This window comes from Amblyraja radiata, chromosome 15 (assembly GCF_010909765.2).
Source record: "Amblyraja radiata isolate CabotCenter1 chromosome 15, sAmbRad1.1.pri, whole genome shotgun sequence".
In the NCBI taxonomy this organism is placed as follows: Eukaryota; Metazoa; Chordata; class Chondrichthyes; order Rajiformes; family Rajidae; genus Amblyraja; species Amblyraja radiata.
In genome coordinates, this window is record NC_045970.1 from 28281407 (window position 1) to 28308569 (window position 27163).

The 27163-nt window shown below is 45.8% G+C and overlaps 1 protein-coding gene across 1 annotated transcript in view; it reads left to right on the top strand.

Annotated features, from left to right (window-relative positions):
- Positions 1–4414: 4414 nt before the first annotated feature.
- Positions 4415–27163, top strand: part of trub1 (TruB pseudouridine synthase family member 1) — a 46624-nt gene continuing 23875 nt past the window's right edge. The window contains exons 1-3 of the mRNA XM_033033941.1: positions 4415–4574; positions 15186–15281; positions 18751–18806. Of these exons, the coding sequence (XP_032889832.1) occupies positions 4442–4574; positions 15186–15281; positions 18751–18806 (285 nt within the window). The 5' untranslated portion in view covers positions 4415–4441. The remainder of the gene's footprint in view (positions 4575–15185; positions 15282–18750; positions 18807–27163) is intronic.

Consider the following 27163-nt stretch of genomic DNA (forward strand, 5'->3'; position numbering starts at 1 on the left):
AGTATAGTAGACCTGAGTGATCTCCTGGACAAGTGTCGATCGCCTGGATTGGGGTCGGAGAGGAATTTCCCGGATTTTTTTCCCGAATTGGACCTGGGTTTTTATCCGTTTTTTTGCCTCCCCCAGGAGATCACGCGGTTCTTGGGGTGGAGAGGGGTGATAGCGGTATAAAGGGGAGGGTAGTGTCTTGTGTTCTGTGTCTTGTGTCTACTGTTTGTGGGTAAGTGTGTCTGTTTGGTGTTCAGCCATGAGTGAATGGCGGTGCGGGCTCGACGGACCTGGTGGTCTACTCTCGCACCTACTTTCTATGATTCTATGATTCCCTCAATTCCTGTGGTTCCATGACCTTCTCCTCAGTAAATACAGACGAGAGATGTTTCATCTGGGCCATCATCTGTAGCTTTACAAGTAGCCACCCACGTTTGTCATTGAGGAAGCTTATTCCTCCATTGTTACCATTTTGCTCTTAATATACCTTTAGAATCTCATGCAATTTTCCTTTATCTTGTCTGACAAAGCTACAGGTATCTCTATTCTAGCAATAACTTTCCTGTGATGTTCAATCAGAATGCAGTACACAAGGTGTGGTTTAACAAGTGGTGTTGAATAACTCTAACATAACCTCCCTTCTGTTATATTCTTTGTCTCAGCTGATAAAGGAAAGCATGCTCGAAGGCTTTATTGGCGTGTGCAGCTATCTTTAAAAATCTGTGATATTCCAGCTTTTTGGAATTCATTACACTTTCCCATATGCAATACTTAACCTCTGTGAGCTGACTTTCATTTTCCACTCTTGTTCCACACTGGTCAATCTACCTATATCCTTCTGCAATCCAAAGATTTCCCCCTTATAGTCAACAAAATATCTAATTTTGGAACGATTTGCAAACATACCGCCTACCTTTAAGCCTAAAGCATAAGTGAATACAGAAAACAAGGGCAGAAATCCAGGCCCTTCAGCCGCTGAAATACCCATCAACAATTACTGGCAAAAGACGCAAAGTGTTGGAGTACCTCAGCGTGTCAAGCAAAATATCTGGATGACATGGGTAGGCGAGGATTCGGGTTAGGACCCTTCTTCATACTGAACAATTACTGTTTGCTTTCTTTCTCTTGTGCACATTAAGATGCTATTTTCCATTCTTGGATCTCATTGGCTTCGGCTTTTTTAGTTGTCAAGCCTATGACATGGGTGTTAATCAAAAACCATGCTAAAATTTAAAATCTCTTTGTAGTCGGATTGTTACTGAACTGTGCAAATAAAGGAATCTCATTGTACCTACAATAGGTTTTATGACATTAAAATACCATTGAATCATTGAAATGCACTGCCCTTATTGATCTTTTCCGTTGTTTCTTCAAAAAAATGTAAATTGTTAGTTGTGCACAGTTTTCCCACAATAAATCCAGTGACTGTCCTTGATAAATCTACGTCTGTCTATTTTGAGTTATGTTGCACCTCAGAATTTATTCACTATCAAATTTGAATTAACCTTCTTGATTTATTCCTTTCTCTCATTTTAAACTATTGTGTGAAGTTAGCAGATTCACCCTCTGTCGCCAATTCTGAAGCAAGATGCATTGAAAATAATTGCCATTGGTTTCTACAATTTCTAAATTCTAAAATGACGGAGGACTATTTGTTGTATGTGACGGCTAGTGGGGTGGAAGGGAGGACTAGGGGGACCCGGCTCTTGTTCTGAGTAGGAGGATGGGGAGAGAGAGGAGTGTTGCGGGGTATTGAAAAGACCCTGGTGAGAGCTTCATCTATGGTAGGGGAGGGGAACCCCCATTCCCTGAAGAATGAGAACATTTCCGATGCCCTGGTGTGGAACACCTCATCCTGGGAGCAGATGCGGCGTAGTCGGAGGAATTGGGAGTAGGGGATGGAGTCCTTACAGGAAGCAGGGTGGGAAGAAGTGTAGTCTAAATAGCCATGGGAGTCAGTGGGTTTATAGTGAATGTCAGTCAAAAGCCTATCACCTGCGATGGAGATAGTGAGGTCAAGAAATGGTAAGGAAGTGTCAGAAATGGTCCAGGTGTATTTGAGTGCCGGATGGAAGTTAGTGGCGAAGTTGATGAAGTTAGTGAGTGGTGTGTGTCGGTGCAGGAGGTAGCACCAATGCAATTGTCGATGTAGCGGAGGTAGAGGTCGGGAATGGGGCCATGGTACGTCTCGAACAAGGATTGTTCGACGTATCCTACCAAGCGGCAGGCATAGCTGGGGCCCATGCGCGTGCCCATAGCTACGCATTGTGTTTGGATGAAATGGGAGGAGTCAAACGAAAAGTTATTGAAGGTAAGGACCAACTCCGCTAGGCGGAGGAGAGTATCAGTGGACAGGTATTGGTTGGTTCTCCGGTCGAGGAAGAACCGGAGGGCTTTGAGACCATCCTGGTGGGGGATGGAGGTATAGAGTGACTGGAGATCCATTGTGAAGATGAGGGGATGGGGGCCTAGAGAATGGAATGCCTGGCATTCGTTATAGGCCTTCTTCCTTTTGCATTTTAATACTCTGAAGAAAGACCTTGATTCAAAACACTCTCTCCATAGATGCTACCTTACCCAGATTTCTCTCCATATATGCTACCTTATCCAGTGAGTTCCTTCAGCAATTCAGCTTTCTTTAATGCTCCCACTATTCCTATCTGATTTTCCTTTTAATCTTCCACATAATTTGAATTAAGATATCAGTGGTTAACTTCCTTTTTTGCTCTATGCTAAAATACTTCCAAAGCTTCACCCTTTTTGTTCATTTCTTCAACAGCCAACATAGTATTCTTCCTCACATCTGATGAAGGGTCACAGACCTGAACCATTTCTGTTTCTCCTTCCGCAGATGCTGCCTAATTTGCTAAGTTTTTCCAGCAATTTCTGTTTTTTATGTCAGGTGTCCAGCATTTTTTCCTTTATTTTCATTTATTTATAGATCTGAGACTGAGTTCCAAACTGCAATCACATGGACACGATCAATCTCCATTTTCTCCGAGATATTCTTGCACAGTTCCTCCAGCACTTTGTCTTTCTTCTCTCAGAACCTCGCCTCCTTTGCACAAAAAATGATCCAATACTCACACAGCCTGCTGAAGTTTTTCATTTTGCACAAGAGAATGGGTTTATTTTTGTCATTCTTTACACCTTTTGATATAATCGAAACTGGCAGCCGCTTCCCAGGGATATCAGCAGAAACTAAATAACTTTCCATAGATATGATAATCAAGACGTTAAAAAAGACAAGTCAGCACAGTGGCTCTGTGGTAGAGTGGCTGCCTTACAGCATCTGAGACCCTGGTTCAATCCTGACCAGGGGTGCTGCCTGTGCAGAGTTTGCTCGTTCTCCCTGTGATGATATGGATTTTCTCCAGGTGCTCCGGTTTTCTCCCGCATTCCAAAGATGTGCAGGTTTGTAGTTTAATTGGTTTCTGTAAATTGTAATCGTGTAGGGGGCACAAACTAGTGTACGGCTGATTGATGAGATGGACTCGAAGGATCTGTATCCATGCTGTATGTCTTAACTAAACTAAATTCTTTAACTTCTTCCCATGGAAAATTGGCATTGGCATGAAAAGGCTATGTGGTATTGCCAAGTATTGGGGTTATTAATTTATTGTTTTTTTGGTTATTATATGTTATCTTTGAGTATTGTATTTACAGATGTTGTAAGTAAGAATTTAATTGTTCCGTTGTTGGTACATGTGACAATTAAAACATCTTGATTCTGAGAACTTGTCTCAGTCTGAAGAAGGGTCTTCACACAAAATGTCACCTGTCCGTGTTCTCCAGAAATGCTGCCTGACCTGCTGAGCACTTGTGTCTTTTTGAGTCTTGACACTTGACTTGAATGTGTAGGAAGGAAGTGCAGATGCTGGTTTTCACCGAAGCTAAGCACAAGCGGATCACGCATCATCTCTGGTGAAAAGGAACAGGTGACATTTCGGGTCAAGACCCTTCTTCAAACTAAGAGTCGGAGGAGAGGGAAGCTAGAGGTATGAAAAGGTATAAAGAACAAATTAATGAAAGGTATGAAAAAAAATAATCAAAGCCAGCCAGATGATCAAGGAAAGGTGGAGCCCACAATGCTCCATTGTTGGCTGTGGAGAAGGTGATAACTAGTGGATAGAAACGGTGAAACTAAGCAGGATGATTTTGAAACTGTCTGAAGAAAGCTCTCGACCTGAAACGTCATCCATTCCTCCTCTCCAGAGATGCTGCCTGTCCCGCTGAGTTACTTCAGCATTTTGGGTCTACCTTCGATTTAAACCAGCATTTGCAATTCTTTCCTAGACATTCAATATTAATGCCACTGGGTTGAATCTTGTGAAGAAGGGATTGTCACAGTGTGGACTACAACACCCAGAAGGCCACGCGGCCAGTCTCTGCGCTGACGTGACGTGACGTGACGTGACGTGCTGACCGGCCATGTTGAGGTCGCCCGGGCAACATGGCGGGGAGCTCGGCGTCCATTGGTGTGGCTGAGAAACTGCAGGGACTCAACGGGCTCTTTGCGATTCACAAGAGGAAAGGCCCCACTTCAGCAGATGTGCTGAACCTCCTGAAAACTAAGCTTTTGGAAGGTATACGCGCGTTTCCGGCTCTTGATGGCCAACGGAGCAGCTCTCCTCCGGGTTTGCACCACAATAACGAGGGGGAGATGTCCAGTTTTCACCCAACGTGCATTTAGTGTTCGGCTCAAAACAAATATTTCCCCGGTCGCGAGGGATACGCTTTGCAAACGTGCAATGCAGTCAAATGAAAATCAACGTAAAAACCACAGATGCTGGAAATCTGAAATAAATCCACAACCCGGTGGAAAGACTGAGCAGGTCGGGCAGCATCGCTGCAGAGAGGGACTGATGGCATTTCAGGTGGAAGCTGCTTCATTAGAGCCATGGACCAATGCTGCAATCAGCATTAGTTACCACATATTCTCTGCTAAGGAATTTGTGGATGCTCTAATTGCTAGTTTAAAAATATGGGGGTTATCAAATATGCCACAGGGTGGGTGGATTGATTTGTAATGTTTTCAGTTATTCAAATTCATTTCTAAATTGAAGAGGACTAGTTGGAGTTCTCTGCACAATGTTGTGACAGTAAGCTATGCAATCTATGATGATCTTAGATTGACAAGGGTGCACTGATATCAGTCAAGCAAGAGGATGGGATAGGAATTTATATTGCTGGGTGAACTCAGCGGGGCAGTCAGCAACTCTGCAGAAAATTGATAGTGACATTTCGAGTCGGGACCCCTCTCCAGACTTGACCTGAAAAGTCACCTATCCATTTTTGCCGGCATTTTGTGTCTATTTTTGGTATAAACCAGCAACCGCAGTTCACTTTCATTACAAGAGGATATGATATACCATTTAATAGACACAGTGGTGGAGTAACTCAGTGGGTCAGGCAGCATTGCTCTCTGGAGGAAAAGGGATGGCTGATGTTTCGGGTCAGAACCCTTCAGACTTAATACCTTTTTGGTTTAAATTGGTCAATGTGCTGGCCTTCATCATTCTAGTAATTGTTAGTAACGAAGATGCAAGTTGATAATATTGCAATTTGTTATATGAGCACAGAATCACAACAGATGAGTGGAGAACTCATGAATAAAATTGCTAGAGAAACTCAATGGGTCAGTCAGCGTCTGTGAAAGCAAAAGGATGGTCAATATTTAAGGTCGAGAACCTTCAGGCCTGAGGGTGTAGTGGGAAGATGGCCAGTATAAAGAAGTGAGAGGAGAGGGTGAGATAGAGGCGAGTAGGTGATAGATGGAAACATAATTAAAAAATGGGATGTGACACCATGTGAGGTAGGGAATGGAAAATGTGAACCAAGGGAGATGAAGCCAGGTAGGTGTGCTGGTGATGGACAGGTGGAACTGTGGGAATGTGTGATGAGCCTAAAGCAATGGGAGAGGAGTTGGAGAAGGTGAACAAAGGTTGAAAGACCCAGGATGGACTAGTGGGAGCGAGAAAGGAACACACTGTAATTTGAAATGTCAGTGTTCATGCCATTGTACTGGGTCAGTGGAAAGGTTGAGGACAGACAGCACAGCCTCATTGCTACACCGTCCACACCCCACCCCCCCCTCCCTCTTTACCCATCAATCCCCTTCCCACTTCCATCTCTATCTCCACTTACCAGCCTTTGTTTCACATCCTCAATTCACCCTTGCAGTATTCACTACTGTAATCAGTACCTGGAATTTTCAGATACAGAATAAAATTTTCTCTCATGGAATTTATATGAAAAAAAAGAAAAGTAAGTAAACACCAAATTCATTTTTTTAAACTTGTGTTTCTTGATAAGTGCAGCTTCGAGACACGGAAATTAATGACACAGACATTTTCTAGGAACGCAGCTCTTCCTGCAAAACGTGGGTCATCTGTACCGGTTTACCTTCCCTCTACACTCTTCGTGCATCAAAAAGGTCACCAAATGTTGATCGTTCCTTAGGTTCCACAAATGCTGCCTAACCCACTGTCTTCTTCCAGCAATTTGTTTTGCTCCAGTTTCATTAACGGGTCATTTTCAGAATGGCAGGCAGTGACTAGTGGGTTTCTGCAAGGCTCGGTGCTGGGACCACAGTTATTTACAATATATATTAACGATTTAGACGAGGGAATTAAATGTAACATCTCCAAGTTTGCGAATGACACAAAGCTGAGTTGCGAGAAGGATGCTATGAGGCTGCAGTGTGACTTGGATAGGTTGGGTGAGTGTGCAGATGCATGGCAGATGCAGTATAATGTGGATAAATGTGTGGTTATCTACTTTGGTGGCAAGAACAAAAGGCAGATTATTAACTGAATGGTAGGTAGACACAAAATGCTGGAGTAACTCAGTCGGTGAGGCAGCATTTCTGGAGAGAAGGAATGGGCGATGTTTTGGGTCGAGACCCTTCTTCAGACTGATTATCTGAACTGTGTCAGATTAGGAAAAGGGGAGATGCAACGTGTCCTGGGTGTGCTTGTATATCAGTCACTGAGAGTGAGCATACAGGTAAAGCAGGCAGTGAAGAAAGCTAATGGCATGTTGACCTTCATTGCGAGGATTTGAGTTTAGGAGCAAGGAGGTCCTACTGCTGTTGTACAGGGCCCTGGTGAGACCGCACCTGGAGTATTGTGTGCAGTTTTGGTCTCCGAATTTGAGGAAGGATATTATTGCTATTGAGGGAGTCCAGCGTAGGCTCACCAGGTTAATTCCCGGGGTGGCGGGACTGACATATGAAAGAATGGGTCGACAGGGCTTGTCGACTGGAATTTAGATGGATGAGAGTGGATCTTATAGAAACACATAAAATTCATAAGGGATTGGACAGGCTAGATCAGCGGTTCCCAACCTTTTTTTGGCCATGCCCCACCTAATCACCTCTAAAATCCTGATGCCCCCCCCCCCCCCCCCCCCCCCCCCATATTTTAGCACGAGCAGACAAAGAAATAATTCTCAGAAAATGGAATTTACTCAAAATAACATCTGAAACATAAACTACATATGTTTACCTGATGCCCCCCTTAAAAATCAAATTGCCCCCCTGTGGGGCGTACGCCCCATGTTGGGAACCACTGGGCTAGATGCAGGAAAAATGTTCCCGATGTTGGGGGAGTCCAGAACCAGGGGTTACAGTTTAAGAATAAGGGGTAGGCTATTTAGGACTGAGATGAGAAAACCATTCTCACCCAGAGAGTTGTGAATCTGGAATTCTCTGCCACAGAAGGCAGTAGAGGCCAATTCACTGGATGTTTTCAAGAGAGAGTTAGATTTATCTCTTAGGGCCAAAGGAATCAAGGGATATGGAGAAAAAGCAGGAACAGGGTACTGATTTTAGATGATCAGCCATGATCATATCGAATTGCGGTGCTGGCTTGAAGGGTCGAATGGCCTACTCCTGCACCATTTTTTCTATGTTAATGCAGCTTCCAGTTTATGCACCGCATGGACTCGCACTGCATGAGCAACATGGCTAGATAATATAATCTGAACACCACTGGAAAAAGAGCAGGGGAATAATTTTGTTCTGGCAAGCATATAGTTTATAGTAATCACATTGTTTGAAAAATATACATCCTTTTATTTATAATACTGGTGCATGCTTGCTAAATGTAATTTAACTGCTAGATTTCCCAATGTTACATCAATTCAAGAGTACTTAATTGGGCGTGAAATTCTTTGCAACATTACAAAAGGATCTGTAATTGCATGTTCCTTCCTTTCTTTATTTTGTTTTGCTAAGTACCCTGTTGGCTGATTGGATGTGAACATAAAAAACTGAAATTAAAGGTTCTGATTTAGATTTCCTAAGACAAGGTAAATATTTCTATCACAGCTGATTCCCAGAGTGAAATTATTTGTTGTGGGAAATTGAAGGGGATTCTGTGGTTCTGATTAGTGAATGTGGCTGGAAGGGATGGATGGGATAAATACGTTAATTGGCACGAAATCTAGAATTCCTGGAGTGGGACAGAGGAGGTTTGATTGGAGAGTTAATTTGAGGCAAATGTCATGATGACCTTCACACAGAGTAATTGAAACTTGAGTTTTTCGGATCGTGAAGGTGAAGCATGGGATCCAAGGAGAGATCGCTGAATGGACAGCAAATTGGCTCCATGGAAGGAAGCAGAGGGTAATGGTGGAAGGTTGCTTCTCAGACTGGATGCCTGTGACTAGTGGTGTGCCTCAGGGTTCGGTGCTGGGCCTGTTACTGTTTGTCATCTACATCAATGATTTGGATGAGAACATACAGGGCAAGATTAGCAAGTTTGCAGATGATACAAAAGTTAGTGGTTTTACCGATAATAAAGATGGTTGTGAACGATTGCGGCAGGATCTGGATCGATTGGCCAGGTGGGCGGAGGAATGGTTGATAGAATTTAATACAGAGAAGTGTGAGGTGTTGCATTTTGGGACGTTGAACAAGGGCACGACCTGCACAGTAAATCAGGGATCGGCAACCTTGTTCTGCACAGGGTCAGGATGCATGTCTGTGAGCAGATGGGGGGGCCACATCTACCACGTGTTCACATGGATCCCATCCCTTCGAGGACGCCACCCGGAGCACTGGCCCCTAGTTACAGGCTCTGACGAACATGGCGCACCTATGGACCATTGCCTTGGCTCTGTCCTGAAGTCGGTGGCTCAAATATTACACTCACTCGTCCCCGGCCTATTGACAACCCGGATCCCGACAGTGAAGCCCAGACACAGAAGGTGCGCGGCCGTGCCGGCGGCTTTGCGCAGGATGCGGTACAGCCAGAGCTCGGCCCCGCTCGGGCGCTCGCCGGCTCCGCAATTGCGGCCGCCAGCGCAGGCCTCCTTGCGTTACCACATCTGGGCGCCTCGGGCCGGGAGGTACCGGAGATGAAGGAAGTCTGCGGGCCGGATGACTACGGAAATAAAAGCACCTGCGCGCCGGACGATTTTGGGTTATGGGCCGCATTCAGCCCGGGTGCCGTAGGTTGTCGACCCCTGCAGTAAATGGTAGGCCTCTGGGTAGTGTTGTAGAGCAGAGGGATCTAGGAGTACAGGTGCATGGTTCCTTGAAGGTCGAGTGGCAGGTAGATAAGGTGGCAAAAAGGTTTTTGGCACTTTGGCCTTCATCAGTCAAAAATTATTGAGTATAGAAGTTGGGAGGTCATGTTGCAGGTATATAAGACGTTGGTGAGACCGCATTTAGAATATTGTGCTCAGTTCTGGGCACCATGTTATAGGAAAGATATTGTCAAGCTTGAAAGGGTTCAGAAAAGATTTACGAGGACCAGAGGGTGTGAGCTATAGTGCAAGGTTGAGTAGGCTGGGTCTCTATTCCATGGAGTGCAGGAGGATGAGGGGAGATCTTATAGAGGAAACAAAATGATGAGAGGAATAGATCGGGTAGATGCACAGAGTAGGGGAATCGAGGACCAGAGGTCATAGGTTCAAGGTGAAGGGGAAAAGATTTAATAGGAATCTGAGGGGTAACTTTTTCATGCAAAGGGTGGTGGGTGTATGGAACAAGCTGCCAGAGGAGGCAGTTGAGGCTGGGACTATCCCATTGTTTAAGAAAGTTAGACAGGTACATGGATAGAACAGGTTTGGAGGGATATGGACCAAGCGCAGGCAAGTGGGACTAGTGTAGCTTGGACATTGTTGGCCGGTTTTGGCGAGTTGTGCCGAAGGGCCTGTTTCCACACTGTATAACTCTTTGACTCTAAGCCCTGAGAATTTTCAACTCCCAGTTGCTCATAGGAGAGCTATTTATTTCTTCATTGATTGACCTAAAAAAGGTTGAAAAGCCTCAAACCTGAGTTTATTAGACTTGTATTATGTGGACGTCAGCAGGCCAAACTTAAATGTGATGCATTTCGGTATATAGTACTGCCATTGTGTCTCGCAAATTGGAAGCTGTGGTGAATGAGAAGTCATTGTGGCATTGTGATTGGAAGACGCTGCTCTCAGGTTGTTAACTGATTTCCGATCAAAATGGCAGTTGCCTTTGAGATTTCAGTATTCTGATGTGGCATTTCTCCTTATCTTGAATTTGTCGTTTTCTGGTGCATATGTTTTCAAGGTGTGTGATGCAGATTGTACAGTGCCCTTCATAATATTTGGGACAAAAACCCATCATTCATTTATTTTCCTCCCTTCTCCCCAATTTGTGATTTTTAATAGAAAAAAAATCACATACAATATACAATACAATTCAATTTATTGTCATTTGGACCCCTTGAGGTCCAAACGAAATGCCGTTTCTGCAGCCATACATTACAAACAAATAGACCCAAGACACAACATAATTTACATAAACATCCATCACATTGCTGTGATGGAAGGCCAAAAAAACTTCTCTCTCCACTGCACTCTCCCCCCCGATGTCAGAGTCAAAGTCAAAGCCCCCGGCGGGCGATGGCGATTGTCCCGTGGCCATTAACGCCACGCCGGGTGATGCAAGGTCGCACACCGGGTCTTGTTGTTAGAGCCCCCGGCGCGCGCTCGCAGCCTGCAGCCATTCCAAGCCGCGCGGGGCGGTGCTGTAAGGCCCCGCTCCAGGTGCTCTTCAACCCCGCAACTCGGGCGGGAGAAGTCGCCGCTGCGGAAGCCCCGAAAAGCGGTTTCCCTCCAGGGACCCGCGGGCTCCCGGTGTTACCGTCCGCCAAACCCGCAGTTGCAGCCACCGAATCTCCGGGGGTCGGGTCGCAGCAGCGTCCACCACAGCTCCACCCGCTCTGGACTCGGCCAGCTCCGCGACGGTGAGGTGATTAGTCGGCACCAGATCCCCGGCCTTCCTGTTGGAGGCCGCTCCTCGTTGCAGCCCCAACGACAACGGAGACCCGACAAAGAAAAGGTCGGGTCTCCCGTGCAGGGAGAGATTTAAAAGTTACCCCCAACCCCCCCACACCACCCCCACCCCCCACACACATACCCCAACAAAAATAACAAAAACTACATAAAAACATAGACATAAAATAATAAAAACGCAGACGGACTGCAGAGGCCGCAGCTGACGAGAGTCGCGCCGCCTACCGGATCGCGATAGTGGATAAAGTGCACATTGTCTGATTTTAATAAAGGCAATTTTTATACATTTTGGTTTGACCATGTAGAAATTACAGCAGTAAACACAGTCCCCCCATTTCAGGGCGCCATAATGTTTGGGACACAGCAATGTCATATAAATGACAGTAGTCACATTTAGTTTTTTGTTGCATATCCTTTGCATGCAATGACTGCTTGAAGCCTGCAATCCATGGACATCACCATTTGCTTGGTGTATTCTCTGGTGTTGCTCTGCCAGGCCTGTATTGCAGCCATCTAGCTTATGCTTGTTTTGGGGGCTAGTCCCCTTCAGTTTTCTCTTCAGCATATAAAAGGCATGCTCAATTGGGTTCAGATTGGGTGATTGACTTGGCCACTCAACAATTTACAAATTTTTAGCTTTGAAAAACTCCTTTGTTGCTTTCGCAGTATGTTTGGGTTCATTCTCTTGCTGTAGAATGAACCGCCAGCCAATGAGTTTTGAGTGTACACAAAAATGCTGGAGAAACTCAGCGGGTGCAGCAGCATCTATGGAGCGAAGGAAATAGGCGACGTTTCGGGCCGAAACCCTTCTTCAGACTGATGGGGGGTGGGGGGGAGAAGGAAGGAAAAAGGGAGGAGGCGGAGCCCGAGGGCGGGGGGATGGGAGGAGACAGCTCGAGGGTTAAGGAAGGGGAGGAGACAGCAAGGGCTAGCAAAACTGGGAGAATTCAATGTTCATGCCATCCGGACGCAAGCAACCCAGGCGGAATATGAGGTGCTGTTCCTCCAATTTCCGGTGTTGCTCACTCTGGCAATGGAGGAGACCCAGGACAGAGAGGTCGGATTGGGAATGGGAGGGGGAGTTGAAGTGCTGAGCCACCCGGGAGTTCAGGTAGGTTATTGCAGACTGAGCGGAGGTGTTCGGCGAAACGATCGCCCAACCTCCGCTTAGTCTCCCCGATGTAAATCAGCTGACATCTAGAGCAGCGGATGCAGTAGATGAGGTTGGAGGAGATACAGGTGAACCTTCGTCGCACCTGGAACGACTGCTTGGGTCCTTGAATGGAGTCGAGGGGGGAGGTGAAGGGACAGGTGTTGCATTTCTTGCGGTTGCAACGGAAAGTGCCCGGGGAGTGGGTGGTACGGGAGGGAAGGGAAGAATTGACAAGGGAGTTGCGGAGGGAGCGGTCTTTGCGGAAGGCAGACATAGGGGGAGATGGGAAGATGTGGAGTGTGGTGGGGTCACGTTGGAGGTGGCGGAAATGGCGGAGGATTATTTGTTGTATTTTCCGGCTGGTGGGGTGAAAGGTGAGGACTAGGGGGACTCTGCCCTTGTTGCGAGTGCGGGGATGGGGAGAGAGAGCAGTGTTGCGGGGTATGGATGAGACCCTGGTGCGAGCCTCATCTATGGTGGCGGAGGGGAATCCCCATTCCCTGAAGAACGAGGACATTTCCGATGCCCTGGTGTGGAACGTCTCATCCTGGGAGCAGATGCGGCGTAGGCGGAGGAATTGGGAGTAGGGGATGGAGTCTTTACAGGGGGCAGGGTGGGAAGACGTGTAGTCCAGATAGCCATGTGAGTCAGTTGGTTTGTAGTGTATGTCGGTCAGAAGTCTGTCCCCTGCGATGGATATGGTGAGGTCAAGGAATGGTAGGGAAGTGTCGTAAATGGTCCAGGTGTATTGGAGTGCCGGATGGAAGTTGGTGGTGAAGTGGATGAAGTCAGACAGTTGTGTGTGGGTGCAGGAGGAGGCCCCAAAGCAGTTGTCAATGTAACGGAGGTAGAGGTCGGGGATGGGGCCCTGGTACGTATTGAACAAGGATTGTTCAACGTACCCGACAAAGAGGCAGGCGTAGCTGGGGCCCATGCATGTGCCCATTGCTACGCCTTGTGTTTGGAGGAAATGGGAGGAGTCAAACGTAAAGTTGTTGAGGGTGAGGACCAACTCCGCTAGGCGGAGGAGGGTGTCAGTGGCTGGGTATAGGTTGCTCCTCTGGTCGAGGAAGAACCAGAGGGCTTTGAGGCCATCCTGGTGGGGGATGGAGGTGTAGAGTGACTGGACATCCATGGTGAAGATGAGGGGGTGAGGGCCTAGAGAGTGGAATGTGCGGAGGCGGCGGAGAGTGTCTGAGGTGTCTAGAACATAGGTGGGAAGGGATTTGACCAAGGGGGATAGTATGGAGTCAAGGTATGTGGAGATGAGTTCGGTGAGGCACGAACAAGCAGAGACAATGGGTCTGCCGGGTTTGTGGATTTTGGGGAGAAGGTAAAAACGGGCAGTGCGGGGCTGGGGAACGATGAGGTTGGAAGCTTGGTCGGGCAGGGCGTGGGAATTGATGAAGTCGGTGATGGTGCTAGATATGGTGGCCTGGTGCTCGTCAGTGGGGTCATGGTCCAAGGGTAAGTAGGAGGAGGTGTCCGAGAGTTTGCGCGTGCCCTCAGCTTTGTAGAGATCGACGCGCCAGACTACCACGGCACCTCCCTTGTCGGCTGGTTTGATAACCCAATCTGGGTTTTTGCGGAGTGATTCAATGGCAGTGCGTTCAGGGAGGGAGAGATTAGAGTGAGACAGGGGAGTGGAGAAGTTGAGGCGGTTGACGTCGCGGCGGCAGTTCTGGATAAAGAGTTCCAGAGCCGGGACTTTACGAGAGGGGTTCCACGAGGAGGGGGTGCGTTGGAGACGGGAAAAAGGGTCATCATTGGGGGGGCGAGGACTCCTTCCCATGGAAGTGTGCTGTGAGGCGGAGGCGACGGTAGAAGCGCTCCAAGTCATGGTGGGCGCGGAACTCATTGAGATGGGGACGGAGGGGGACAAAGGTAAGACCTCTGCTGAGGACAGACCGTTCGGTGTGGGAGTTTTGAGTCATTTGTTTGAACTTGAGCAGGTAGGATGTGTCTTTCCACATCAGAATTAATTATGCAACTACCATCAGCAGTTATATCATCACTGAAGAGAAGTGAGTCAGTACCTTCAGGACTATGCATAAACACTGCTGTAATTTTTACATGGTAAAACCAAAATGTATAAAAATACCCTTTAATAAAATCTGACAATGTGCACTTTAACCACATGTGATTTTTATTAATTACAAATCTCAAATTGTGGAGTACAGAGGCAAATAAATAAATGACAGGTCTTTGTCCCAAACATTATGGAGGGCACTGTAAGTCATGATGATAAAAAACTCTTCACTGATGTAATAATGAAAAGTCTCACCTGCTTATGTGGTCTTAATCTTTCCAGAGAATACAGTAAGCTGCAGCGTAACTTCTGCATGTGAAAAAAATTTGATTTGACAAATTCCAAAAAATGGATTTAGCAAAATACAGTACAAAATTTAGTTTAGTTTAGAGATACAGCGCGGAAAAAGGCCTTTCGGCCCACCGAGCACACCGACCAGCGATCCCTGCACCTTGTAACTACCCTATACACACACTGGGGACAATTTTACACATATACCAAGCCAATTAACCTACAAACCTGTACTTCTTTTGAGATAAAACTGAATATCCTGGTAACACTCTGCAGAATAGGCCGAATGATTCCCAGCATCTGCATTTTTTTAAATTTCAATTTATTGCAAAATTGTTTAAATGATTTACAGCATCTTTGAACTGAATTTAATAAATCTTCTCTGTAACAGTGCAGTACGGAGATAACTGATTTAAAGCATTTTAATTGTGCTGGTTTAAACAGAAGCCGGCATTAAGCAGCATCGAAAGAAAAGAAAGAAACAAGTTCTGAAAATGGGACACGGAGGAACCCTTGATAGTGCAGCTTCGGGCGTACTTGGTAAGAGATGACATTGTACTTACGAATTAAGGAAAGCAGAGTTTCTTTTTGGCTGTTTTTATTGGCTATTGTTTTAGGTTTTGTCACAATCCATGTGTAGTCACGTTCTTTTGTCAGCTTTGAACTTGTTCATGTATGTACCAGAAAATGCATTACAAGGATGTTTTGCAGTCAATACTTGCTTGCTCTGCTGATTTTAATTTGAACATTAATAGCATGCTTGAATTCTTGAGTCGGGCAGAATCTACCACCTGGTAAGGCTGATGATTTGTGGTACATGCAAATATCTCCCTTTTGTACATAAAAGTGGAAAGCAGCTGAACCGGGTATTCTGCTGATTTTAAAATTTATAGAGATCTGGTTTATATATACAGGTGCACAACCTTTTATCCGAAATTCCAAATAACGAAAAGCTCCGAATAGCGGACATTTTTTCGGTCCTTGAAGAAAGGTCCTTGAAGACGTTCACCGAGGGCGGCCCGCAGAGGTGACAGCGGAACCTCCGGTCGGTCCTCGAAGAAAGGGGAACTAAATCCCCATTCATAAAAGAGAAGGTGAGGGTATATTGCGCGGGAGGGTTAATAATTGACAATCTGCTGCTGCCTGCCCGCTGAGTTAAAAAGTTCCCACGGTAGACTCACGATACACAGTGTATCGTGATTCTTGCGTGGGAACTTTTTAACTCAGCGGGCAGGCAGCAGCAGATTGTCGCTCCCTTCAGTTTCACCCCACCTACACCCTTCTGCTTCCCGGCCATGTGTGTGACCCCTTCCCTCCCCTCTCCAGCTCCCCGCCCATTGCACCGGCGCGGGGGCTTTGCACTGCCTTCACGTCGGCGATGCCAGCAGGTCAGTGCCAGTCACCGGAGACGTCAGGACCAACGAGACACCAACCCCCAGGTCCACTGCAAGCACGGAGATCCCAGAGACCCACAGCCAGCAGCAGCCCAGCCCCGTTCCAACTCCAGAGGAACACGCTCCCCGTAGGGACAGAAGCTGATGGTGTGCAAGGTACGTCTTGTTCTTGGGGTTGCGGATGAGGGGGCGCAGCTCGGGCTGTGGGCGAACTGCCACTTGTCACTGTAGCGGCCCATCGGGGAGCGGGTTCCTGTTGGTCCTGACGTCTCCGGCCACCCCCCTGGACAGGAGCTGAGAGACGTCAGGACCACCAGAAGCCGCTCCCCGATGGGCCGCTACGGTGACAAGTGGCAGTTCGCCCACAGCCCGAGCTGCGCCCCCTCATCGGGACACCGACCCCCAGGCCCACTGCAAGCACGGAAATCCCAAATCAGCAACTCCAGCCCAGCCCCGCTCCAACTTCAGAGGAACACGCTCCCCGTAGGGGCAGAAGCTGATGGTGTGCAAGGTACGTCTTGTTCTTGGGGTGGCGCAGCTCGGGCTGTGGGCGAACTGCCACTTGTCACCGTAGCGGCCCATCGGGGAGCGGATTCCTCTGGAGTTGGAGGGACAGGGAGACACAGCGGCTTTTGAGAATGGTGGGCAATCACTTCCAAAGTTCTGCCCACACAGTCAGTACACCTCTCCTACACTTGTCTCCCGCACTAAGATCATCTCGCAGAGAATGATCCCAGCCTAACCCTCCCTATTCTCTCCTATTCTGCAAGAAAAAACTACATTGAAGACTCAAACTCGCGATCGAGTAACTGCCGGGATCGAGGCGCAAACTCGCGACCTTGCCGATATGAGCCGAGAACTCTACCACTGAGCCAGCCGTTAAAATCTACGTTAAAAATCTTCCATTACGAAAGCCGAAAAATTCCGAATTACGAAAAGTGTCTGGTCCCAAGGCTTTCGGATAAAAGGTTGTGCACCTGTATCTAGGGAAGTCTTCAGAAACATTTTTTTAAGTGTGAAGGCAATCAGTCATGTTTCATTAGGTATTGATTTTGAGTACATTTGAAGTAACATAAATCTGGACAACTTAATTAAGTGGATTTCCATTCTAATTGAGTCTACAATCTTGCTTGTATTTTCATATTTTCACTCGTGTTTACTGCTTCCGAATAATTACAATGATGTTCTTTTGATTTCTTTATTGTTTCAGCACCTGGTATCTCACAGTGCCAGAGACTTGGGTTCATAGAACATAAAACAGTACAGCACAATAACAGGCCCTTTGGCCCACAATGTCTGTGCCAAACATAATGCCAGCCCCAATTCTTAACTGCCTGCACATAATCCATTTCCTTCCATTCCCTGCATGTCCATATGCCTATTCAAAATTCTTTTAAATGCCACTCTTGTACCTGCCTCTACCACTATCCCTGGCAGTGTGATCCAGGCACTCTCTTTGTATAAAATAAACTTGAGCTGCACATCTCCTTTAAACTTTTCCCCCCTCACCGTACAGCTAGGCCCCTCTAGTATTTGTTTTTTCCATCCTGGGAAAAAAATTGTGACTGCCTATGGCTCACATAATTTTGTATACTTCTATCAGGTCACCCCGCAACCTCTGGTGTTCCAGAGAAAATAATCCAAGTTTGTCCACCCACTCCTGTAGTGAATACCCCCTAATCCAGGCATAATTCTGGTAAACCTCTGCACCGTTTCCAATGCCTCCCCGTCCTTCGTATTCTAGGGTCACTAGAACTGCGCGCGCGCAAGCACACACACACACACGCACGCGCACACACACACTTTGAACCTGACATTAGGTGCTGTCTGTATGGAGTTTGCATGTTCTCCATGTGACAGCGTGGGTTTTCTCCCACATCCCAGACATGTGAGTTTGTAGGTGAATTGGCTTCTGCAAATTGCCCCTGGTGCGCAGGGAGTGGATTAGACAGTTGGATAAAATAGAACTAGCTTGTTCAGCTGATTGATTGACTTTATGGACTCAGTGGGTTGAAGGGCCTGTGTCCATGCTGTATCTCAAAACACAAACCAAACCATTCTTAAGGTCCATATTTTGTAATTATCTTCATCATAGATCCCTCCATTGTAACAACAATTAATCTTTAAAAGTTGGTGCCAAAAACCTCAAGTTTCACATCCACCTTTAATTTCTAATTTTTCAAAATCATCTGCATTACCTGCATCTTCATCTGTTTTTCCCATAATTGAAACTGATTTGCACGTGGTGATCCAGATGGGGTCCAATCATTGAGTTACACACGAACAATACAATGCCTTTTGATTTATACTTCAGATTTTTGGTAACTGCAGCTGAGCCCTGGGCAATGTTTGGAAGATTTATTTATCCATTCTGGCCCCAAGGCCTACGTCTTGATAAGCATGCTGCACCATGCTTCTAATCATTCCTGTTTTCATTTCAGATTTGCTTAATTTCTTTCTATCAGTGCGTGTTAATAATTACTAAGGTACACAAAATTGCTGGAGGAACTCAGCGGGTGCAGCAGCATCTATGGAGCGAAGGAAATAGGCGACGTTTCGGGCCGAAACCCTTCTTGTGTAAATAATTACTACTATCCTTTATTATTTTCCTTCAGTGGTTGGAATTGGAAAAGGGACCAAAATGCTCAGTGGAATGTTATCCGGCTCCAAGGTTGGTACCATTATTTATTCAAGTCAAGTCGAGTTTATTGACATATGCACGGGTTTGGTGAGATGCAGCTGCAATGAAAATCTTGCTTGCAGCCGCATCACAGGCAACATACAAAAATATAAATTACACAAAAAATAAACGAGACAGCAAACAGAAAAATTATCTGTGAAAACAGGACATTGGTGCAAAACACAGTTTGCAAACAAGTCCGTGGTAGTGTAAGAGATGGTCTAGTTTTCCATGCTGAGGAAGAATTTGAGCTGTGTAGATTGATGAAAAAATCTGTTGGTTTCAGGAAAGTAGTTGTTCCCAAACCTCATGGTGTGGGACTTCGGTCTCCTGTATCTTCTGCCTGATGGTAGCAGTGAGAAGAGGAAATGGCCAGGATCTTTAATGATTGACGCCATTGCCTTGAGGCAGTGCTTTCAGTGGTGGTGAGGGCTGTGTCGTAATGGACCGTGCTCTGTCCATTACGCTCTGCAGCGACTCCATTCCTGTGTGCTGGGATTTCCATACCCGGGCCATTCTTTGGAAAGTGAACCAAAATGTCACACACATTACCAAATGGCATCACATAAAGTAATACATTAAAACATTATTGCAGGAGATGAATCTTATTCATTTTCCTACCTACAGAACTACAATGCATGTCTGCTAAAGATATGAACATCCTAGATTTTTAAAATTCACCAGAGTTTGTAAGTTATGAAAAACATGCTTCCGTGTGAGGTCACACACGTGACCAGTTGTATTTGATCTCTGACCTTAAATAAACATTGTCAGCATAACATAAATATTTCACTTGATAAACTATGAAAAATATGAATCATATATACAATTCAAAACAATATAACTGTAATGCTTTCAGAATTAGAAGAGATGTATTCCACAATTTTTCATATGTTTGGTCACACATGTGACTAAGAATGGGCCACCAGACCATGATACAAGCAGTATTTGGAGACATGTCGAATCTCTTTAAACCTCTGAGATAGTAGAGGTGCAGGCACATCTTCTTTATGATTACATCTATATGTTGGGCCAAGATGCTAACGCTCAGGAATGCCCAGAACCTACTAACTCTGTCCACCGCTGACTCATCAATGAAAACTGGTACATGATCACCTAACTACCCCTTTCTGAAGTCAATGATTAGTTCCTTGGTTTTGTTAATTCTGAGCAAAAGGTTATTGTTGCAGCACAACTTTCTATCTCTCCCTCTCCGAATCTCATCATCATTGGAGATTCGTCCAATAAAAATAATTGACGAATTTACAGATGGCATTGGAGCTAAGCTTAACCATGCAGTCGTGGCTGTAAAGTGAGTAGAGTAGGGGTAGGAGTAGCCTCTTGAAGCACCATTATGGTGGATGTATGTGCTATTCGATGGTAGTTATTGAGGCAGGTGTCCATGCTCTTCTTGGGTACAATGGGATAGATGCCCTTCTGAAGCAGATGTTAAACTCAGACTACAAAACTAGAGGCTGAAGATATTTTTTAAAGGCCTGTCCCACTTAGGCGACTTTTTTGGCGAGTGCAGGAGATTCTGCACTCGCCACATGGTCGCCACATGTTCGCTGGTGGTCTCTGGTGAGTCTCCTTCATGGTCAAGAGGAGTTCCTGCATTCTGGCAACTAGTCGCGGCTTCAGTATGGTCGCAGCAAATTTTTCAACATGTTGAACATTTTTCTGCAACCAAAAATTGATCGTCATGGAGAAAATCGATACTTTTGTTGTCGTAGGTGCAGTGGCAGTATGGTCGCCATGTCATTGTAGGTAGTTGAGGTAGCCGTAGGTAGTTTTAGTTCATCTTCTTTGCAGACCGGGCATTTTCATTGGCTCATTGGGGGAAAAAAACGTAAGCACGAGTTTTCAGAACCAAGGAAAACCAACCGGTAATGTTAAATGCCCGCTAAACTTCACAGCTGTGTATCTCTGCCTTATTAAGTTGTCTGGGTTCTAAAAAGTGTCTCCACTCCTTCTCCCCCCCTTCTACCCCCACCCCCCGCTATTTTAAAGGACTTACCGTACAGTGTGCTAGCCGTCTTTAACCTTCCTGTTCATCGTGGTGTGTGTCTGTATCATCTTGGCCTTGCACCGTGTGAATTTCAGACAGCGGTCCCCTGCTTTCCCTGGCCCCCGCCTTTGCGGTGTGTGCGTGCGTGCGTTTTTGTTTTTTCTTTGTCTGCTTGTGGGGGAGGGGGGGGGCATCAGGATTTTAGAGGTGATTAGGTGGGGCATGGCCAAAAAAAGGTTGGGGACCACTGGTTTAGAGAGAGGGGGAGTGAGGGAGGGAGAAGGGGGGCTTTCAATGTGGCTTCTACATCATCATCTGGTGCTAAAAGCAGGAAGCAGCCGTTAAAACAGCAATATACAAAGAGATGGCAATGAATGCACTGTCAAGTAAGGTTCGTGGAAGACAGCTATTGGTAGTAAAGTTATGCATTCTTGTACTCTTACCACATGTATGACCGTACATAAAAAAACATTTCAGCAAAACGGTACCTCGTAAAAATACTGATTTCCTCAGCAAAATACTGATTTTCAGGTACAGGTGCACAACCTTTTATCCGAAGATCCAAATAACGAAAACCTCCGAATAGCGGACATTTTTTCGGTCCTTGAAGAAAGGTCCTTGAAAACGTTCACCGAGGGCGGCCCGCAGAGGTGACAGCGGAACCTCCGGTCGGTCCTCCAACAAAGGGGAACTAAATCCCCATTCATAAAAGAGAAGGTGGGAGTATATTGGGTGAGTGTATATTGCGCGGGAGGGTAGGAATCATTGTAAATCATTGCTTAAATGTTAGTCAGTTAGTTTGGTGGGCTTTTGGGGGGAACTTTAATTCTTAGTCCCCTACCTGGTCGGAGAAGCGGGGAGCGGGCAATGCCTTACCGGGTCGCCGTGCAGTAAGCTCCGGACCGCTGTGCCGCGGCTCCCAACATCGTGGAGCTGGGGCTGTGGCCGGCTGCGCTGGATTTGGATTTGTAGCGCCGCGCAGCCAGGGGTGGAGTTCGCCGTGGTCGGAGCTACAACCGGCGCCGCCCGTGGCCGGCCCACCGCAGTCTCCACGATGTTGGGAGTCGGCGGCCCACAGCGGTCCGGGCTGCGGTGGTCCAGCCACGGGCGGCGCCGGTTGTAGCTCCGACCACGGCGAACTCTACCCCTGGCTACGCGACGCTACAAATCCAAATCCAAATCCAGCGCGGCCGGACACCCGCAGCCCCAGCTCTGTGATGTGGGAGCCGCGGCACAGTACTGCACGGCGACCCGGAAAGGCATTGCCCGCTCCCCGCCTCTCTGACCAGGCAGGGGACTAAGAATTAAAGTTCCCCCCTTCACCCCCACCACATAAAATCCCTCCAAACTAACTGACTAACATTTAAGCAATGATTTACAATGATTCCGCGGTCTCCGGGGAGGAGGCAGCCGCTCCAGACTTTCCAAGCCGCCAGCGCCACCTACCTAATCTACGCTAAAAATCTTCCATTCCGAAACCCGAAACTGTCCGATATCCGAAATGTGTCTGGTCCCAAGGCTTTCGGATAAAAGGTTGTGCACCTGTACTAGAATACTGAAATGCTCTGACAAAACTTGTCAGCTCTGGTGGAGCTCAGGATTAAATTGTACCAAGCAGAAAATTACTTGCATGCTGTTTAATTGCCATGATCATTACATTTGGGTTATGTCGTTTGCCAAACATTAATGCCAATGCATCATAAAGTTGATCTGTGCAGTGCTGCCAATGTAATAACACATTAATGACTGTACATGCTTTCCATGAGACCATCAGTGGGCGACACGGTGGCGCAACGGTAGAGTTGCTGCCTTATTGCACTTGCAGCGTCGGAGACCCAGGTTCGATCCCGACACGGGTGCTGTCTGCACGGAGTTTGTACGTTCTTCCCGTGATCACGTGGGTTTTCTCTGAGATCTTCGGTTTCCTCCCACACTCCAAAGACGCACAGGTTTGTAGGTTAATTGGCTTGGGTTTGTATACTTGGTATAAGTATAAAAATTGTCCCTAGTGTGTGTAGGCTTGTGTTAATGTGCGGGGATCGCTGGTCGGTGCGGACTCGGTGGGCTAAAGGGCCCGTATCTGCGCTGTATCTCTAAACTAAACTAAATTAAATCGGTGACTTATCCCTAACTTCAACCCCATTTCACTTGGGGGGAAATAATTTCTGTAATTTCATGTAAATTAGTTATTTCGTGCTGCATGAGTTTAGCGGCTGGTCAGTTTACTCATGCAACATTAAAGGACTAAATTATTTGTACCACACAAATTATTTTTTCTTGAATGTTTGACTAATAGTTTAGCCATAGATTTAATGGATGGATTCCTTACTCTAAAATAAAGATGTCAATGGAGATGCTGGATTAATAGTCATGTCTGGTATTTAAGTGAGATGGAGCTTTCTGTGGTTCTGTCAGTAACTTCATTTTTGTGAAAGTCATATTTGTGCTTGGAGACATCCATTTTCAATGTGCATTTTATGTACTTTTCCACAGCTGGTGCTTAGTCCAGGCTCTGGAGAGAGACTTTCAAAAGTCTCTGGTATAGTTATATTAGAATACAGATTGTCAGTCTTGATTTAATTTGAGTCCAGGCCACAAAGGTGGAAATGTCTTCCAGCACTCTCAACTTGTTAGATATCTGTGTTCCACAATGGGTTGTGTCATTCTATAGAATTTTATTACGTTTGGGTGATCTTAAAACTTTAACAGTCAAACAACATGTTTACAGATGAGGAAGCATTGATGTTTGTTTTAGTCACTGATCTGATCAGTGTCACGGTAAATACACTGTTATTGAAAGATCAATCTGAAACTGTTTCCTTTTGTCAGTTGTATTATTACTGCAACCGCTCAGTAGTTCGCCATCTTGTATATTTATTTAAAATCACACAGACCAAAAGTGTATTTTCCTTTATGTGCCTTTTGGAGTGTTCATCTTGGTGGTTACCATAAGACTTCATGGTGACACAGGAGATTGATAACTGATTTGCATTCGCTACTGTATTCTATTATTAACTTGTGTTTCTCTTATGTTTGCTTTGACATTTTTCAGAGAAGGAGTCACAAGCTCATCCTTTGGCATAGCACCATGTGCTTGTGCTGTGATCAGGACATGGCAGTGTTTGGCTCCTTCTCAATTGCACCAAGCCAGTCAGTAAATGTGCTGAAATAATTTTCTAATCTCTTCTTAACATGTTTCTTTTTGTTGTAAGTCAAGAGTAACTGATAAAGAGAGGAGATTAGCAAGGGCAGGCCCTGCCTGCACAGACTACTTATCCACTGGATTAATAGATATATATCATTTCACTGCCAGCAACATTGATCTCCCATTCCACTGTTCCAGGCCAGCATTTTAAATTAAATGTCCCATACTGGAGTGAGAGGGTTGTGACTTTTGGGCAGCTCCCTGGAGGGAAGAAAGTCATGAATCTCCTTAAAGATGGTGCTTCTGTTCATTGAAAAGCTTTGATAAAAAAAAATTGTCATTGGCTTTGTGAGAGAGTGGTGGCGGGGAAGAGAAAATGAGGAGTTAGTTATCTTGTTATCTGACATGCATGTATATATGTGCATTTTTTAGAATAATTACAATCCCTCAGATTTCAACCTACATTAAAATAGCGCACAGTTAGAAAACTGATGTGTCTCCATGTTTTTAGCATTTTATTGCACAGCAGGTAACCTGTACAATAAGGCAGATGGGATTTTTTGATGTGTTACAATACATTCTGTACTTGAAAGGTTAATTTTGTAATATCTGATTAAATTTTTAATAGGTTTATAGCTCACATAATGGAAAAGGTTAACATTCATTGAGTGAACAGCTACCCTATTTGATTTTGTGCTCTTGTAATCAATGTCTTTCCATACTTCATTTCAATTTGGAAACTTGTGTGTTGGCTTCGGAGGTGAGGTTAGAGGACAAATGTATTTAAACATTATTTAGTTTGTCATGTGGGCATTGCCTGTTTGTAGATCAATCTGATGATTAGCTTAGCATTAACTGTTCAACCGTCATTGACCCCAGTTGAGAGAACAATGGGGGATGGCCATTAGTGAACGGCTCTGATACTTCAGTTCATTGCAATTATTACAAATTGGATTTGATGCTTATTGTATGACAGCTGGAAGCTGACTGGAACTTGTATAATGGGCAACTGCGACCTATGCCATGGAAGGTTGAAGGTATTAAGGGCCTGTCCCACTTACGTGTCCTCGGCAAGCAAATTACGCAACCTCGTGGTCACGTTGAGCCGCGATGGTCCCGCGAAGGTCATGCGCGATTACATGAGTACACACAGCCGTCAGGAGCGCGTGACATGATTTGAAGATGGATACAAAGCTGGAGTAACTCAGCGGGACCGGCAGCATCTCTGGAGAGAAGCAATGGGTGACGTTTCGTGTCGAGACTCTTCTTCAGTCTGAAAAGAATGGTCTTGACCCGAAACATCACCCATTGCTTCTCTCCAGAGATGCTGCCGGTCCCGCTGAGTTACTCCTGCATTTTGTGTCTTTCTTCAATTTTCTTGGCCCCGCTCTGGGAGTAGAAGTGGGGGCGGAACCGGACCGTAACGGCCGTGAGCCCCAGGCCGAGTTCGGCGATCGTTTGCCTGCTTCTGCTGCTGTTGAAGGTGAGATGTTGCGTCACGCCAGGGTCTTGGGCCTGTCCCACTTTGGCCGTCAGTTCCGCCGATTTCGTTCACTACAAAAATTTTGGAGCCCCGCGCGATGTCGCGCACAACTACATACCCCTCCGCGCTTCTAAGTGGGACAGGCCCCGCGCGGCCATACGATGCCTGTGCGCCTCAACGTGACCACGAGGTCGCGTAATTTGCGTGCCAAGGACACGTAAGTGAGACATGCCCTTTAGAAACATAGAAAAGTACAGCACAGGAACAGGTTCTTTAGCCCACAGTGTCTCTGCCGAACATGATGGCAAGCTAAACTTGATCCCATCTACTATTGCATGATCCATGCATATCTATACGTAACTAAAACTCTAATATTGTACTCTTCCGGTTTGCGCGGTTTTACATTTGCGCATAAACCGTACACGATAGCACTACAATTTTTGCCATGTTACTCACCGTTCAACTGTGGTTAAGAAGGAACTGGTGAAAATTAAGTGCTGGTGTGTCTGAGTAATAGGAACTATTTGCAATTAAACTCATCGTTCCATAAAAAAAGCATTACTGCACTCTTGTTCATGTTATAGAACAGTCTTATTCATTATGATCTAATAATAGAAATTAATTCTTTTCAGGTTTTCTAATGAAAGTAATACATTTTTGTGGTCCCTTCAAAGCTTGTTCAGTTTTTTTCATGAGCAGTGAAAGTTCAGGAGTTCAAAAGGCTGTGTATTACTACAAGACAAAAGCTGAATTAGAAAAACTGTAAATGGCTGGCTGGCATCACATTATCCTCGTATCTGAGCCATCTAGATTTACTTTAGACTCTTCAATTGTTGCACCCCATCCTGTCAGGATTGAGATTTTTCCTCTGGAGCCAGGCTTTGCTAATGCGCTTTATATTTTTGATTGTGTTGAAAATAGTAAATTACGTTTGTGGATAAATGAAGATAATAGAAACGAATGCGAAAGTATTTCAGACAAACTGATTCTCTTTCCATTTTCTTAATACTGGAATTTGTAATTTGTTTAAGTTTGACTCCTGTCTAAGTTGTGTTAGTGGAAGCTTACTCCCTTTTTTATCCAAAGAGATTTTATGTACATTAATGGAAAGAGGGTAACTGGAGAGAGAATAGGGCCCCTCAGAAACCAAAGCAGTCATCCCTGTGGAGCTGCAGGAGATGGGCAAGATGAGTATTTCTCCTCTGTTTTTATGGTGGAGAAAGATGTATATACTGGCGAACTTGGGGCACTGACTGGAAGTGTCTTGAGGAGAGTCCATATGCTTTCTTATGTATTCAAAAGGGAACTGCAGATGCTGGAATATCGAAGGTATACAAAATTGCTGGGGAAACTCAGCGGATGCAGCAGCATCTATGGAGCGAAGGAAATAGGCGACGTTTCGGGAGAAAGATGTATATACTGGCGAACTTGGGACACTGACTGGAAGTGTCTTGAGGAGAGTCCATATGCTTTCTTATGTATTCAAAAGGGAACTGCAGATGCTGGAATATCGAAGGTACACAAAATTGCTGGGGAAACTCAGCGGGTGCAGCAGCATCTATGGAGCGAAGGAAATAGGCGAGGGTCTGAAGAAGGGTTTCGGCCCGAAACGTCGCCTATTTCCTTCGCTCCATAGATGCTGCTGCACCCGCTGAGTTTCCCCAGCAATTTTGTGTGCTTTCTTATGTAATTGTCTTAGGAAGAGTACAAAG